The sequence below is a fragment of the Heterodontus francisci genome, chromosome 16 (assembly GCF_036365525.1).
Source record: "Heterodontus francisci isolate sHetFra1 chromosome 16, sHetFra1.hap1, whole genome shotgun sequence".
Classification (NCBI taxonomy): Eukaryota; Metazoa; Chordata; class Chondrichthyes; order Heterodontiformes; family Heterodontidae; genus Heterodontus; species Heterodontus francisci.
Genome location: NC_090386.1, coordinates 64,520,116 through 64,535,250, shown reverse-complemented (window position 1 = coordinate 64,535,250; position 15,135 = coordinate 64,520,116). Strand labels below are relative to the sequence as shown.

Here is a 15,135-nt window from a genome sequence, read left to right as displayed (position 1 = left end):
ATTTGTCTCCAGTTGAGAAAAACAGCTTCTATGAATGTGAATGACTTTTTGCTGGAAATTTAAGAAATACAGGAAAATAGCTAATTTACAACTGCCTTTGGAAGATTAAACGTGGGATATCAGGATCCTCAGTGAGCCACTAAGATTATCCAATAATGAGCCACATAGTGAGTCACATAGATCAGGAGGATCCCAAATTTGATCTGCAATCAGTGCTAAATTAACTAATCATGATCATGACAGCAAACCTGAGTATGCAACGCTATGCGTCTGTGTTTAAAGTGGGCCTTCAATGGTCTGTTCATGGTAGTCCAGCACAAATCTAATGTTGCTTCTGTATTCGGCTGTTTGCAGACTATGTTCACCCAAGAGGAGTGTAAAGGTGTTTCAAACTCAGGGATCTTTTCCTGTCTGTCTGCAGTAAAGCCAATCTAGGCAATGCACAGCCCACTCAAGTCCAATTAAAGCATTTTCCTGTTACCAAACATTACAAGGCTTGTAAGCATTTGCACAGCTATCTTCAGCAACTAACATAGGAATGCAGCCAATCATAGCTCACACCTGCAATATGCTGGGCTCTAATCAATTTGGGATTTGATCAGAAATAGGATTATCGTCAAAGAAAGAGTGTGATTGCTGAATTGCCACATTTGGTTGGAGGTTGCTATGCTTTAGATTTGTACAAAAAGCCTGCAGGATTAAAAAGTGAAATATTAAATGGAAGATGTGGAGCAAAATGGAAATAAACAAAGAGATGAATTAAGGAATGAAGATTTAAACAACACAGACCAAGATTGTGAGGAAGGATGGTGATAGAGAATAAAATACATTTAAAAAGTGAGAGCGCTAAATTGGGAGAAAGAAAGAAAAGTATGGAATAAAAGAAAAGATGGGAGATAGAAACAAAGGGGGAGATTTGGGTAATGTGAAAGATGAAGAAACAATAAGAGAGATGGGGAAAAGATTGTTGCGAAGAAAATCCATCTGGTTCACTAATGTACTTCAGGGAGGAAACCTACAGTCATTACCTGGTCTGCCTACATGTAACTCCAGACACACTGCAATGTGGTTGACTCTTAATTGCCCCCGGAAATGGCCTAGCAAGCCATTCAGGTGTATCAAACTGCTACAGAAAAGTTGAAGAAGAATAAAACCAAATGGACCACCTGGCATCGACTGAAGCTCTGGAAACGATAAGACACCCACAGCCTAGTCAACACTGCAAAGTCTTCCTTACTAACATTTGGGGACTTGTGCCAAAATTGGGAGAGCTGTCCCACAGAGCAGTCAAGCAACAGCCTGACATAGTAATACTCACCAAATCATACCTTACAGCCAATGTCCCAGACTCCTCCATCACCATCCCACCAGCAGAACAGACCAACCAGAGTTGGCAGCACAGTCAGGAGGGAGTAGTCATGGGAGTTCTCAACATTGCCTCTAGACCCATTAGGTCTCATGTCATCAGGGTCAAACATGAGCAAGGAAATCTCCTGCTGCTGACCTCCCTCAACTGATGAATCAGTTGCTCCTCCATGCTGAACACCATTTAGAAGAAGCACTGAGGGTAGCAAGGGGACAGAATGTACTCTGGGTGGGGGACTTCAATGTCCATCACCAAGACTGGCAGAGTAGCACCAGTACTGACCAAGCTGGCCGAGTCCTGAAGGACATATCCAGCAGACTGGGCCTGCGGCAAGTGTTGAGAACCAAGAGGGAAAAATCTACCTGACCTCGTCCTCACCAATCTACCTGTCACAGATGCATCTGTCCATGACAGTATTGGTGGAAGTGACGACTGCACAATCCTTGTGGAGATGAAGTCCATCTCCATATTGAGGACATCTTTCATCGTGTTGCGTAGCGCTACCAACCTTCTAAATGGTATAGACTCAGAACAGATCTAGTAGCTCAAAACTGGGCATCCATGAGGTGCTGTGAGCTATCAGCAGCAGAATTTTATTCAACCACAATCTGTAGCCTCAAGGCCCAGCAAATCCCTCAATCTACCATTATGATCAAACAAAGGGACTAACCCTGGTTTAATGAGGACTGAAAGACAGCATGCCAGGGAGCAGCACCAGGCATACATAAAATGAGGTTCCCATCTGGTGAAGCTGCGACATGCATGCTAAACAGCAGAAGCAGCGTGCTATAGATGGAGCTAAGCAATCCCACAACCAAGGGATCAGATCTAAGCTCTGCGGTCCTGTCACATCCAGACATGAATGGCGGTGAACGATTAAACAATTAATGGGAAGAGAAGGCTCCAAAAACAACCCCATCCTCAATGATGGGGGGAGCCCACCACATCAGTGCAAAAGACAAGGCTGAAGCATTTGCAACCATCTTCAGTCAGAACTGCCAAGTGGCTGATCCATCTTGGCCTCCTCATGAGGTCCCCACCATCATCATTGATGCCAGTCTTCAGATAATTCACTTCACACCACATGATATCATGAAACAGTTGAAGGCACTGGATACAGCAAAGGCTATGGGCCCTGAAAAAAATCCCAGCTACAGTACTGAAGACTTTTGCTCTTAGCCGCACTCTTAGTCAAGATGTTCCAGCGCAACTACAACACTGGCATCTATCCGACAATGTGGACAATTACCCAAGCATGTCCTGTTCACAAAAAACAGGACACATCCAATGGTCAATTACTGTCCCATCAGTCTACTCTCAATCATCAGCAAAGTGATGGAAGTTGTCATCGGCAGTGCTATCAAACAGCACTTACTCAGCATAACCTGCTCACTAATGCTCAGTTTGGGATCAGCCAGGGACACTCAGCTCTGACCTCATTGCAGCCTTTCTCCAAACATGGACAAAAGAACTGAATTCCAGAGGTGAGGTAAGAGTGACTGTCCTTGACATCAAGGCAGCATTTGACCAAGTGTGGCATCAAGGAGCCAAGCAAAATTGAAGTCAGTGGGAATCAGCGGGAAAACTCTCTGTAGTCATACCTAGCACAAAGGAAGATGGTTGTGGTTGTTGGAGGTCAATCATTCAGCCCCAGGACATCACCTGCAGGAGTTCCTCAAGGTAGTGTCCTGGGCCCAACCATCTTCAGCTGCTTCATCAATGACCTTCCCTCCAACATAAGGTCGGAAGAGGGGATGTTTCCTGATGTTTGACCAAGAGGGTGGCTAGTTCTGCAGCATAGGTCTTCAGTACTGCAGCTGTGATATTGTCAGGGCCCATAGCTTTTGCTGTATCCAGTGCCTTCAGCTGTTTCATGATATCATGTGGTGTGAAGTGAATTGTCAGAAGATTGGCAACTATAATGATGAGGAGGCCAAGATGGATCATCCACTCGGCAGTTCTGAATGAAGATAGTTGCAAATGCTTCAGCCTTGTCTTTTGTACTGATGTGCTGGGCTCCCCCATCATTGAGGATGGTGTTGCTTTTGGAGCCTCCTCCTCCCATTAATTGTTTGTCAATTGTTCAGTACCATTCACAAGTCCTCAGATACTGAAGTGGTCCGTACTTGCATGCAGCACGATCTGGACAATATTCAGCCTGGGCTGATAAATGGCAAGTAACATTTGCGCCACACAAATGCTAGGCAATGACCATCTCCAATAAGAGAGAATCTAACCATCTCCCCTTGACATTTAACGGCATACCATCGCTGAATTCCCCCACCATCAACTTCCTGGGGGTTATCATTAAACAGAAACTTAACTGGACCAGCCACATAAATACTGTGACTACAAGAGCAGGTTAGAGGCAGGGAATTCTGCAGTGAGTAACTTACCTCCTGACTCCCTAAAGCCTATCCACCATCTACAATACACAAGTCAGAAGTGTGATGGAATAATTTCCACTTGCCTAGATGAGTGCAGCTCCAACAACACTCAAGAAGCTCAACACCATCCAGGACAAAGCAGCCCGCTTGATCAGCACCCCATCCGCCACCTTAAACGTTTACTTCCTCCACCACCAGCACACAGTGGCAGCCGTCTGCACCATCTACAAGATGCACTGCAGCAACTCGGCAAGTCTCCTTTGATAGCATCTTCCAAACCCACAACCTCTACCACCTAGAAGGATAAGGGCAGATGACGTATGGGAACACCAACATCTGCAAGTTCCCCTCCAAGTCACTCACCATCCTGACTTGGAACTATATCGCCGTTCCTTCACTGTCGCTGGGCCAAAATCCTGGAACTCCCTCCCTAACAACACTGTCGATGTATCTACACAGAATGGACTGTAGCAGTTCAAGAAGGCAGCTCACCACCACCTTCTCAAGGAGAATTAGAGATGGGCAATACATGATGGCTTTGCCAATGATGTTCACATCCCAAGAACAAGTAATAAAAGATAGCTTATAAGAGTGACAGAAAGAAGACAGTACTGTTTTTGAGGAACCTCCAGTGGTCTTCCAGTAGTTTGACTACTCAACACCTAATACAAATGGCGGGAGCATGCACGACAAACACGCCACCCATTTGTATCTTGATATTGTAATTGGAGCTCTATGTATGTCATAGCATTCCTATTTGCATATTGCAGGTGGCCTCAGGTCTAAAACAGGCAGCAGCTCTGGCCAATCACCACATGATCCTTCCCAAGACTACAATGGCCAGATCAGCAGTGTAAGTGATCCAGAAGGTCAGCCAACACCATTTCTGTGTCACTGTTATCCTGTTTACACCAGATGGAAGGAAACAAAATTATCCCTTATATATCTTTAAATCCTAGTTTGCAGATACTAACAGACTAGACCATACTTTCCAGCGTTATCAAATATGCTAAGACCAAGACAGGAGAAATGCACTGTTAATTCAGTCCTACATTTCCACGGGTCATAGCATATCAATAATTTTTCTCACCAACCAAAAAAACAGCCAATTACATACTCTATATGTCCCCCAGAATAATGCACACCAACCAGGTTTCTTTAATCAACAACAAATTAACTATTTATTAATAAACTAAGTCTTAAACAATAATGAGATAAATCTATACACAAAAAGATTTTTTAAAGCTCCTTTTTCTTTCTAACCCTCATGCACACACACATATATTCAAAAAACAGTTAACCGGGGAAAAATAATTTTTCGGTTTACAGCTGTTTCTTAGGAATAAAAAGGAAAAAATAAAATTGAGTTTGTCACATTCTGCTAGGATGTTTTTGGGTTGGTGAGGTGTCCCAGAGACGAATAATTGATGCCACCCAAAGTCTGTCTAGGCGAGATTGATGAACAGTCTGTGATGGGTAGGCATTCAAGGCAATTCGACTACAGCAGGCCTCAGATAGTTCTTTCAGCAGGGATGTAGCAACAGGTCTGCTTAGGACTCACAGTAGCAATACAGCAGTAGAAACTTTCTTCACACTCTAGGATTTCCTAAAACACAGGAGGCAACAGGAACCACACTGGATGCAGAAATTCTTCAGAAACAGGAGGCAATAGGAATCTGCCACCTTAGACATACAGGGGTTTCTTTGCAAAAGATGCAGGTTTCCTTTACAGAGAGAGGTCTTTTTCTCTAGTCTCCAGGCAGGTCAGGTCTAAGTTTCAAATGCCTGCTCTTTGTCCAACTCACTGGTTTTTAAAAGTCCAAAGTGAAAGCAAAAACCTTGCTGAACCGATCACGTGAGCAGACGGAGAATCTCCACTGTCATTCAAAAGCATTGCTCTTAGGAGGTCAAAACCCCTTGCTGTTTCCTTGAAATTGCCTGCTTGCCAGTTCTTTTGTGCAGAGTCAACACCCAAAAGTTTCAGCTATTTGCAGGTCAATGTCCACTGAGCAAAAATCCTTTTTCAGTGTTTTAAAACACACAGAATTCTAAGATTTTTGTACAAAAAAAACCTCTTGTAACAAATGACAGATCCTTGAGCTTACAAGATTAATTCCTGAGATATTTTGTCAAGCCTATTCATTATCATGTATATCAAACAAAAGTTAAAAATCAAAAATGTTTCTTAGGAGACTCTTGGGGCATCAGCCTGCCAATTATGTATTGGACAATCTTACATGTTAAACAAGAAACAATACGAACATGCAAATCCTTCCAAATACCTGAAAATGCTCTGTTCCTGGCTGTTGTAACAGCTTTATGTTCCTGCCCCCAGCTGTTCGTTGACCTCTACCATCATTCCAGGCAAGGTTATCGGCATCATCTTGCAACCTGCAGTTTATGTCATCTGTTGACACACTTTGATCCAGGGCATTTCGGCAAAAGCTGAAATGTGAAGCCGCTGAAAATTGAAGAAAGAGAAAGATGCAATGAGGAGGAGCTTTGACCCTTTTCTGCATTCATTTACACAGAAAGAATAACTATATCAAACCAACTAAATAATAGAACATTTTAAACTCAGCAGCCAATATGAAACTACAACACTACCTATTGTAACATTCAGCCATTAAGGCACTGCAGTTGACCTCAGTGCCCTGGACTAGAGACTGCAAAATGGCATCCTGTGACTCCTGAAATGAACATGTGTGAACATCAAGTGAGAACAAGATTAGGCTCAGCAATGATGTGCTGCATTATCAAATAGCCTACCGACACTCATCATCGAAGTTCACAGATGAAAAATGGTCACTTGGGTAAAGTACCAGAGGGCCAGCAGAATCCAGTACAGAAGAAAATTGATGAGGGGGCACACAAACATACATTTTACATTATTGAAGTATTTTCTGAAAATCCAAACAGGTCGATTCATTAGCAAAATAATGGGAAACCTCAAGAAAAACTATTTGAATTGTTGAAATTATAAATGGAATTCATACATTGGTATAGTTGTTTTCAAATACTTCCAGAAGAAACAATGCTGAGAGTTTAGATTGCATTGCTTGCATCGCTTAAAAATTTAAAAGAAAGTTACATTGAATATATACAGTAAATGGGGTTTATGAAGTTATTAGTGATACAGGTCCATAGCTATAAAGAATGAAAATTGCATATTCATAAAAAAGGAAGTAAAAGTGTGGTCCGGACTCCACTGATTGGCGGGTTTAATTGATTTTTGACAAGTAATTTAGCATCAGATTGGAGTATAAAGTCTCATATGCCCTGTCACCTGTCTTTAGCTTTATGATTAGATAGCTAACAGATATCTAACAGATAGCTAATAGATAGCTCCAAAATACATATTATCAACATTAAAAATGAGCCAGAGAAAAATATTAAACATGTGAAGTCTGGCTCAGGTGTGGAGCTGTGCAAATTCTTGTTCATAATAGTACAGATCTATTAGTTGCAGTACACTCATTTCAGTCAGATGACAAGAGATCTGTTGAGAATTATCAAATCAATACTTCTCTGCTACACAGCCACCATGGATATTATGCATGACAACCCGTGATCATTTTTATGTACAAAGCATTGTTAAGATTGCCACTAGGATCATATGGAATGTATATTTGTTTCTTATACAATAAATGTCTCTACTACTACAACTAACTTCCTGTTGTAGAATTAAACAGATAGAAGTCAAAGCAAACAAAATTTTAGTGTATAGCAGTTCATTTTTATTTTTGAAGAGGTAAACAAAATCAAAACACCTTTTTAAAAAAAATACCTTTAGCTACTGTAGTAGGATAGGCTCCCACCCCATGCTGATTTTTTCCTACTCATCCCAAAGCATCACTCCACCATGGGGCCCTGAATCCAGGGGGGTGGAGTGCCTGTCACCTTCCCAATGCCATTGAATTTAGCCAAGGCTGGGGATGGTCAAGGATGAACTTACTGCTCAGAGGCCAAGTGGGGGCCTTAAGTGGCCAATTAATAGCCACTTAAGGGCTTCTTCCTTCCACCGCTGGTATTTTACCAGTGACTGGTGGGGCCCCCGCCACGTGGGGGAACTGCTCAGTAGAACCAGGTGGCCTTCCTGCGGGCTGGGTGAGGTGCCTTCCTGCTTGGGCATTCTGTGGCCCACACTAGTCTTCCCAGCGGCAAAGGCTGCCCCTGTGCCCACACTCCGCCCTGAACAACCAACCTCCCCCCTCACTGGGGCCAGCAAACTCGTCCCCACTTACCTGCTTCCAAGGCCAGCGTCCATGTTGCCTCTTCTAGCTGAGTGAAGTACCAGCAGTGGCCACCACTCCCTGTGGGACTGCTGAGGCTGCTGAGCTGCTGGCACTCTGATCAGCCAGCAGCTCTTGGAGGCGGTATCCTCATGCTTAAAGGGACGAGAACCCCGGCACCAGGCAGTTAACTGCCTGAGCACTGTAAAACGTGGCCGGGGGTCCCTGAAACGGCCGAGGTGAGGATCCCCCCACCTTTCTGGCTCGGCATTGGGACCCCCGCCACCTCCGTAAAATTCAGCCTATTCTTGCATTGACCTATATTCAATTGATTTTTCTTGTATAGGCCATTATAATTTTTACTGACAAAAATTAAACCAATTATCTGCTTCAAATAGAACTCAAGATTGGTATTTAATACAGTTATCTGTTGTGATGAGGATACATTGGTACTTTGCATCATTTTCCAGATGATAATTTCTGCTGGGGATTCAGAAAGTAATTTTTAAAATCATTCTACCATTTCTCATTCAATTTCTTGTATCTTGACCTCTTGATACTCTTACACTCAAACATTTACCAGTACTTCATCTATTGGTGACATTGATATAACGGCTGATAGCTACCTTTAACAAAGTCAATGACACGTTGGTTGAAGTGTGTCGTTTCTACTTTTTCATTGGTTGCTACAGGAACCCGATGCCCACACAATCATTCTTGACAGTAGTGCAGCAGTTGCTGTAAAATGACAGCAATCCACCTTGGCAGTTACATAACAATTGACAAACAACATTCAAGTGGTGCTGTCAAGAGTTCAGGAGGGTGAATACTCATTTATACTCAAAAATGATCACACAGGGGTAGGGGACGCAGGGAACAATCCTTGCACCTGAATGGATAAATCCGAGGTGCACCCCTAATATTCAGCCTTATGCCTTATTATCATCAAACTGGCAAGTTGCAGACACTTATATGGCGCTTCCAGCAACTCGCCAGAAAAGAGGCCTCAGAGGTTGAACCGCTGTGTTGCCAACAGTGGCCCTCGGGTCAAGTCCTTAAAGAGTACCTTGAAAGGGGGGCAACTAGGAGAGGGGCAATTGGGAAAGATGGAGGGTTGAGGAGAGACCAGGAAAGAGGGAGTGATGGCTGCAATCAGGAGACTGGGCATCAAGGATGAAGGAAGCTGTAGTCAGGATTAGGGAGGCTCGTGGTGCTGGTCAACAAGGGCTCCATATTCAGCTCAGTATTTTTAACCAACTTACCTTTTTGGTGGTGGGCTCAGCGGGCCCTTTAAGAAATGGCTGTTAGGCTGTATGTAAACCTGTTTTTTTTTCTGACTGCAGTTCGTCCCAGCACTGACTGGGCTGGACCAATATTGCAGAGGTGATTTCAAACACATGTTAAGTCCCTTAGTTGTAAATGCAACAGACCTATTTCAAGCTCAGGCCTTGGGTGCCTATTTTATGTTTGTACAAATATGGCAGGCACCAATCTTTCAGCTCATAATGAACATGTGCTTCCTGCCTGCCATATTGGATGCTTAAGCACCCATTTAGTGCCTGAAAAACAGGCATGATGACATCAGAATTTTTGGCCCAGATCTCCTAGCTATTGGCAAATATGCCATGAAAACACAACTGAATGTTTTCATTAGACCCTCATCTGCAGGCTTTTAGATTTCTACATGTGTTTAGAGCTTTATGTAACATGCTCAGTGGATTTAATTATTGTACAGTGGATATAGGTAGGATTGGAAAATGCACAATAAATCAAAGTTAACTAATCAGAAAATCACAAAACCTGTGCCTAATCAGTTATGGTGACCAAACAGCAACTTTATGTTTTGTACATACACATATATATAATTTTCTTGTGACGTGTAAAACCAAATTCTGTACTGCAAAAATTAAATTATTTCATATGTGTTAGCTGTAATTGGGTTTTTTAACCTCAATTTTTTTAAAATAAAGCCTATTTGACATTTGTAAAGTTTGGAATGTATTTAGAAAATGTACATACATTTGGAAAAATGAAATATAACCATATAAATATCAGATGTCCTATCAAGTAATGCTGTGAGAGTTCCAAAATAATTGGCTGGTTTACTTTCCTGACTTTGTTTAACGGACAGTAGCAATTTTGCTTTGTGCACCATGGAAACATTTATAAGTTAAACATAACCAATTGTCAACAGGAAAACTTCCAACCATTTTGTTGAACTAAAAAGTTTCACCTTCCTAATAGCACCTTTCTAAAATTCAGACAGCTCAATATTAAATTATTAAAACCTAATGATCCAAATCTACACTTCAAATTTATCAACTAAAATGCTGGGCATCTTTCTGTATGAAAAATTATGTGGATAACATTGAGATGAGCACCCAAATGTGAATGGTTTGGCAAAAATTTAATGTGACGTCAGTGAGAAGTCCATCACCAAGTAGCAATTTATAAGTGATAATGCAATGTACAGGCATGGAAAGTCAATATTGAAATTGTTAAAACTTTGCAATTAGCATTTTTTTTTTACATTGGTGCAATTATTTATGGGCACATTTTTTGCTTTATTATTACTGTTTTCTTCATTATTATTATTTTGTAAGGGCCCTTAAAGGACATTGTCACCATGGAAACTATGTATATTCCTGTGTGTACAGACATGATTCAACCACATCATCATACCAGCCTTCTTGAAAGATATTATAAATGTTTTATTTAATGTACAACATTTTATTAAATACAAGCTAATCAAACAACCTAAAATCTGCAATTACAAAACAAGCAAATTCAAGGATTTAGCACCTGAAGTGTAACCGGCATGATTATATTTAAGGTAATTTTAACACTGACAAGTTTAACCTCGGTAAAAACCAGTGTTCCCTTTCCACAAACATTGAATTTGCAATTAATCCAAAGTCAGGGTCTGTCCCGATTCCAGAGAGAAACAGTGTTGGAATCCCTGGGAGAGAGTGGGAAATAGAAAAAATCTCACGGTATTTGAACTGGACCCATCATAGAGCGTAACTCCAGTGCAGTGTCAAAGTTGGCTTATAAAGCACTTGGAGGAACTGTTGGACCACTAGCTGCTGTTAAACATTTAGAGAGAGTGTTTCACCCATCTGAATTCTTCAAACATTAATATTTAGTTGCTCGAACCATAGATACATACAGCAGACTGCTGGATACGACAATTGGATGTCCAGTCAGGCAGTTTAAATAGGGCACTGCCTGGTTGTAATCCACAGTCTGAGACCAATAGCTGCAGTATAAATGCAATTGAAAGAGAATGCTCAGATCACACTATCCCAGAAATTTAGCATGTCTGGCAACACCCTTTTGAGTTGCTTTGAAACAACTTTCCATAAATATGCGTGAGAAGGCTATTAGGAAGCAAGTTTAAAAGACTAGTCAGTTCACATTCTCAGATGTACTGGAGGCCTGCTCGAATCAAGTCCTTTTTCATTTTACAGTGGTTATGTTCAATCAAGCTGAGCAAATTCTATTCTCTCTTATCCAGCTCCATTACTTACGGTCAATTTACATAATCGTTTTTCTTTGGTATTCATATGTTGTTTATTTTTTCTTTTATCTAGGCACACTTTTGTTGCTCAGTGGGCATTGAATTCTCTCTCCATCTTCGAGGAAAATGGGCAGTATAGTTTGAGAAGAAATATATATTTCTGAGTTACAAATATGAGTCTGATTGTTCCATAATTCAAATGTTATAACTGCTGTATTAAGTGTACCTTAGATATTCATATCACATTTTAACAGGAAATGATGGGGAGATCTTTTCTCATTTTCTGTATTGCTGTTTAATAGCTTTCAGAATATATGTCAGCAATCTGTCCACAGATAAATTTACAAAGCAACATATAGTTTGCCTTTATTGTGATTATTTCACTTTGGATAGGTGCAAATTGATAATAACATTAACATGAAGGATCATTATTGATACTTACAGTGCTTTTAGCAAAATAACACAAATGATTGAATTGCTCCCACAAATCTCCCACTTTATGTTCACACTTTCAGAGTAGCTTCATACATACAAATTTGAACGTCTGCAAGAAAACTATGATAATTAGTGTACAAGTATCCACAAAATGAAAAAATAGGCATTTTATCTTTGTTAAAAAAAATTGACATGAGAGTAATTTTAACTATCAAACACCATTTAAGTTGGGCTGGCTATGAAGGAATACCAACTAAGGTATTACCTTTTTGACAAACAACATATTGAAATGGCGAGAGAAACTGAGCTTTGAGTGTGTTAGGAACATCCACTTTTTTAGAATATGTGTGAAGTATCAGTTCACCTTTAATATTTACAGATAAATACTACTAAATTTGCCATTTCTGCTTCTTGTTTTAATTACTTAATTGTTATTTTAAGGATTATAAAACAATGCAAATAAAACATATACTTTGCTAAAGCATAACTGTTTAATATGATTTAAACCAAAATTGTAGTTTGACTTTTCAAAATGCTTTATGTCACATGCATCCCCCATCCTCACCCACTGCACCACTAATCACCCATCCCCACACCCCAACCACCACCACCATTTAGCAAAAGGATATAGCTAAGCAAAAGGATTGGGTCACCTAGAACCTCGTCTTTTGATCTTGATCTAGTTACATTTATATTCCAGCTGTGTATCAGCGTTTGCAAGCAGCACATGCCCCTTAGAATAAAATTCATTTCACAGACATTTGTTCCAGGTTTGGCTCCTGGCAGCAGTCTGTACTGAGCAATTAACAATGGGAATCCAACCTGCATCATTCCAATCAAATAACACCTTCTACTTCAGGACATCCATGCAGCAAGCTCAATTACGTTTTTCTGGCAATTCCTGTCTATTACATTAGACTCATTTACTGCCTTTATTCATGAATACTGAGAAGACAAATGACTTTATTAGATTCTTCAATATGGCAACTGACTCAGATTATTAAGTCATTTTATCCACACATGAAGCTGCACTATGTGCAAAGATTGTTTTTTTTTTAGAAATCTAAAGTCCATTAATTATCAAAATTTCAATTTAGAAAGTTCACTCGAACAACTATTCTACCTTTTCAACTGAGAGGCCACAATATTCACTAACCCGTTTGTGATCAACACCGACAGATTATGGAAATTATAGTCCCAGAATTCATCTCAATTCTGCTTTACTCAATTCATTTTCTTTAAATATAATAGCTTTAAAAAATGAATTTTTTGAAATAATATATTGATGTGCTTATTAGTTACACAGCCTGGATATCTTGTTAACTGCTATCTGTACCTCATGCAGAATTCATTATTGATCCCCATTCTCTCATCCAAATCTTACTAAACCACCATCACTGTCTTGGGATAGAGTGAAAGGATAAATGAGCTGATAGATTGTAGACTGATTTTTCTCTGTGGATTAATCAGTTTATTTACCTAGCGATGTTATGAAGATTGTAACAGTGAACTAGCATTTCTCTCCATTATTCTAAAACTACCTTACAAGCATGAAAAAATAATCCATCAAGAAGCAATAACACAATCTTTTAATTTGGCCTTAGTATTAGTACACCCAAGACCTGGGCATGCAGGCTTTTTCATAAAAGTTATCTGAAACATAATTTGAAAAAATAATGAGATATAAGGGAAAATCTTCTTAAGTCAATTACTATAAAGAAGCATATGCAAAGCAACTTAAGTTCATATTGAATCTTTATAAATTCTAAATTACCCAGTGTGATGAATAATGAACGTACATTTCCATTAACTAACTATCCTTTGAGGTTTTGAATATATTCAAAAGTTCTAAAATATCACGGCTACCAAAATAATAGATTTGTAAATTCGCAACACTGAAAAGCAAAGTTTAATGAACAACAATGTCTAAAGAAGATTTTGATTTACAATTGCTTTATATAATAATTTTGAGGCTTACATGCCTTCAAAAGCCAGCAAGTTCAGCCAGAAATTTGTGCAACTTCAATCTGATTTCAGCTCACTGAAACATTTTGATATAATAGACAAGGCTCTGGATATCTCACATCATTTCCTTTCCCATAATGGACGGAGTGAAACCAAGAGCCAAACAACTAAATTTCCTTAGGTTCACTATCAATTTGATACTCTATTAATTTTACATTTAAGATCCTTAGATTTACCTCTTTTTGATTGCGGGAGGGGTGGTGGTGGGAGGTCAATTTCTCACGAGGACAAATGGTTGCAGTAGTAGTTAATTCGAGTTTATTAAAACCTGGTTAAACATTCCTCTACACAACTGCGACTCAGTCATTTTAATTAAGCATCACAAGTCATACATCAATTAACAAATGGAACTATGAGTTAACAAATATGACCGGTCTCAATATATTTTACTGGCTGAACAAGGCGACGTCGGTCCTTAAATAGAGGTAAATGAGAATACAATTAACCATCTCTTGATGTTAAACTAATGTATAATTTCTTCAAATAAATTACAACAGACTCACAGGCTACACATAAGCGTGACAAGCAAAAGAGACCCGAGATAAACGCTTTACAGTGACGGAAAATAAGAGAAGACGATACAATACAACAATATTTATCTCACCCTGTCCGGATAACCACTTTACTATAGGATTTATTAATAGCATTTGCTGATGTTAACTATGTTAGGGGACCTGATGAATCAAGACTGGAAACAGCCGCACACTTTAGTCTCTAAATATTACGAGTACACGAGCTGTGCACCAAAAATCAATATCAAATCATCACAATAATGAGACAGTAAAGCTTGAGGTGCATTTTACCTGATGGGTCACAGCGAATATCTTACACTCATATTAATGTTACAATGCCTTTGGCAAGCAAAATACAAACAGCATTATCCATTGCAAGAGCTCTGCATCCTTTCTTTGTGCCTGACTTACCGTCCACAGCCATTGCGTTGAATGCTAGCAGTCTATAAGGTTGCCATCCTATTCAGGCGCTCGGTATGCCGGCTGCAGGATCACTGGATGCTACTGGACAGTAACAGGATGTTTTCAGCTCCTCTACTCTCTCACATCGCCTCCAGGCCACCGGAAATACGCCCGGAGCCTCCTTTCAAAGAGCTAAATTTGGGGCAATCCACAAAAATCACACGATTCTCAACGTCACGTTGGTTGCGGTGCGAAA

At 40.1% G+C, this 15,135-nt stretch overlaps 1 protein-coding gene across 1 annotated transcript in view; it reads right to left on the bottom strand.

The window, feature by feature from the left end:
• The window catches only part of LOC137378292 (sterile alpha motif domain-containing protein 10-like), a 94,494-nt gene extending 79,593 nt beyond the window's left edge, over positions 1-14,901 (bottom strand). Inside the window, exons 1-2 of the mRNA XM_068048533.1 lie at positions 14,889-14,901; positions 6,036-6,214 (exon numbers count right to left, since the gene is read on the bottom strand). Coding sequence (XP_067904634.1) covers positions 6,036-6,214; positions 14,889-14,901 — 192 coding nt within the window. The remainder of the gene's footprint in view (positions 1-6,035; positions 6,215-14,888) is intronic.
• Positions 14,902-15,135: the final 234 nt, after the last annotated feature.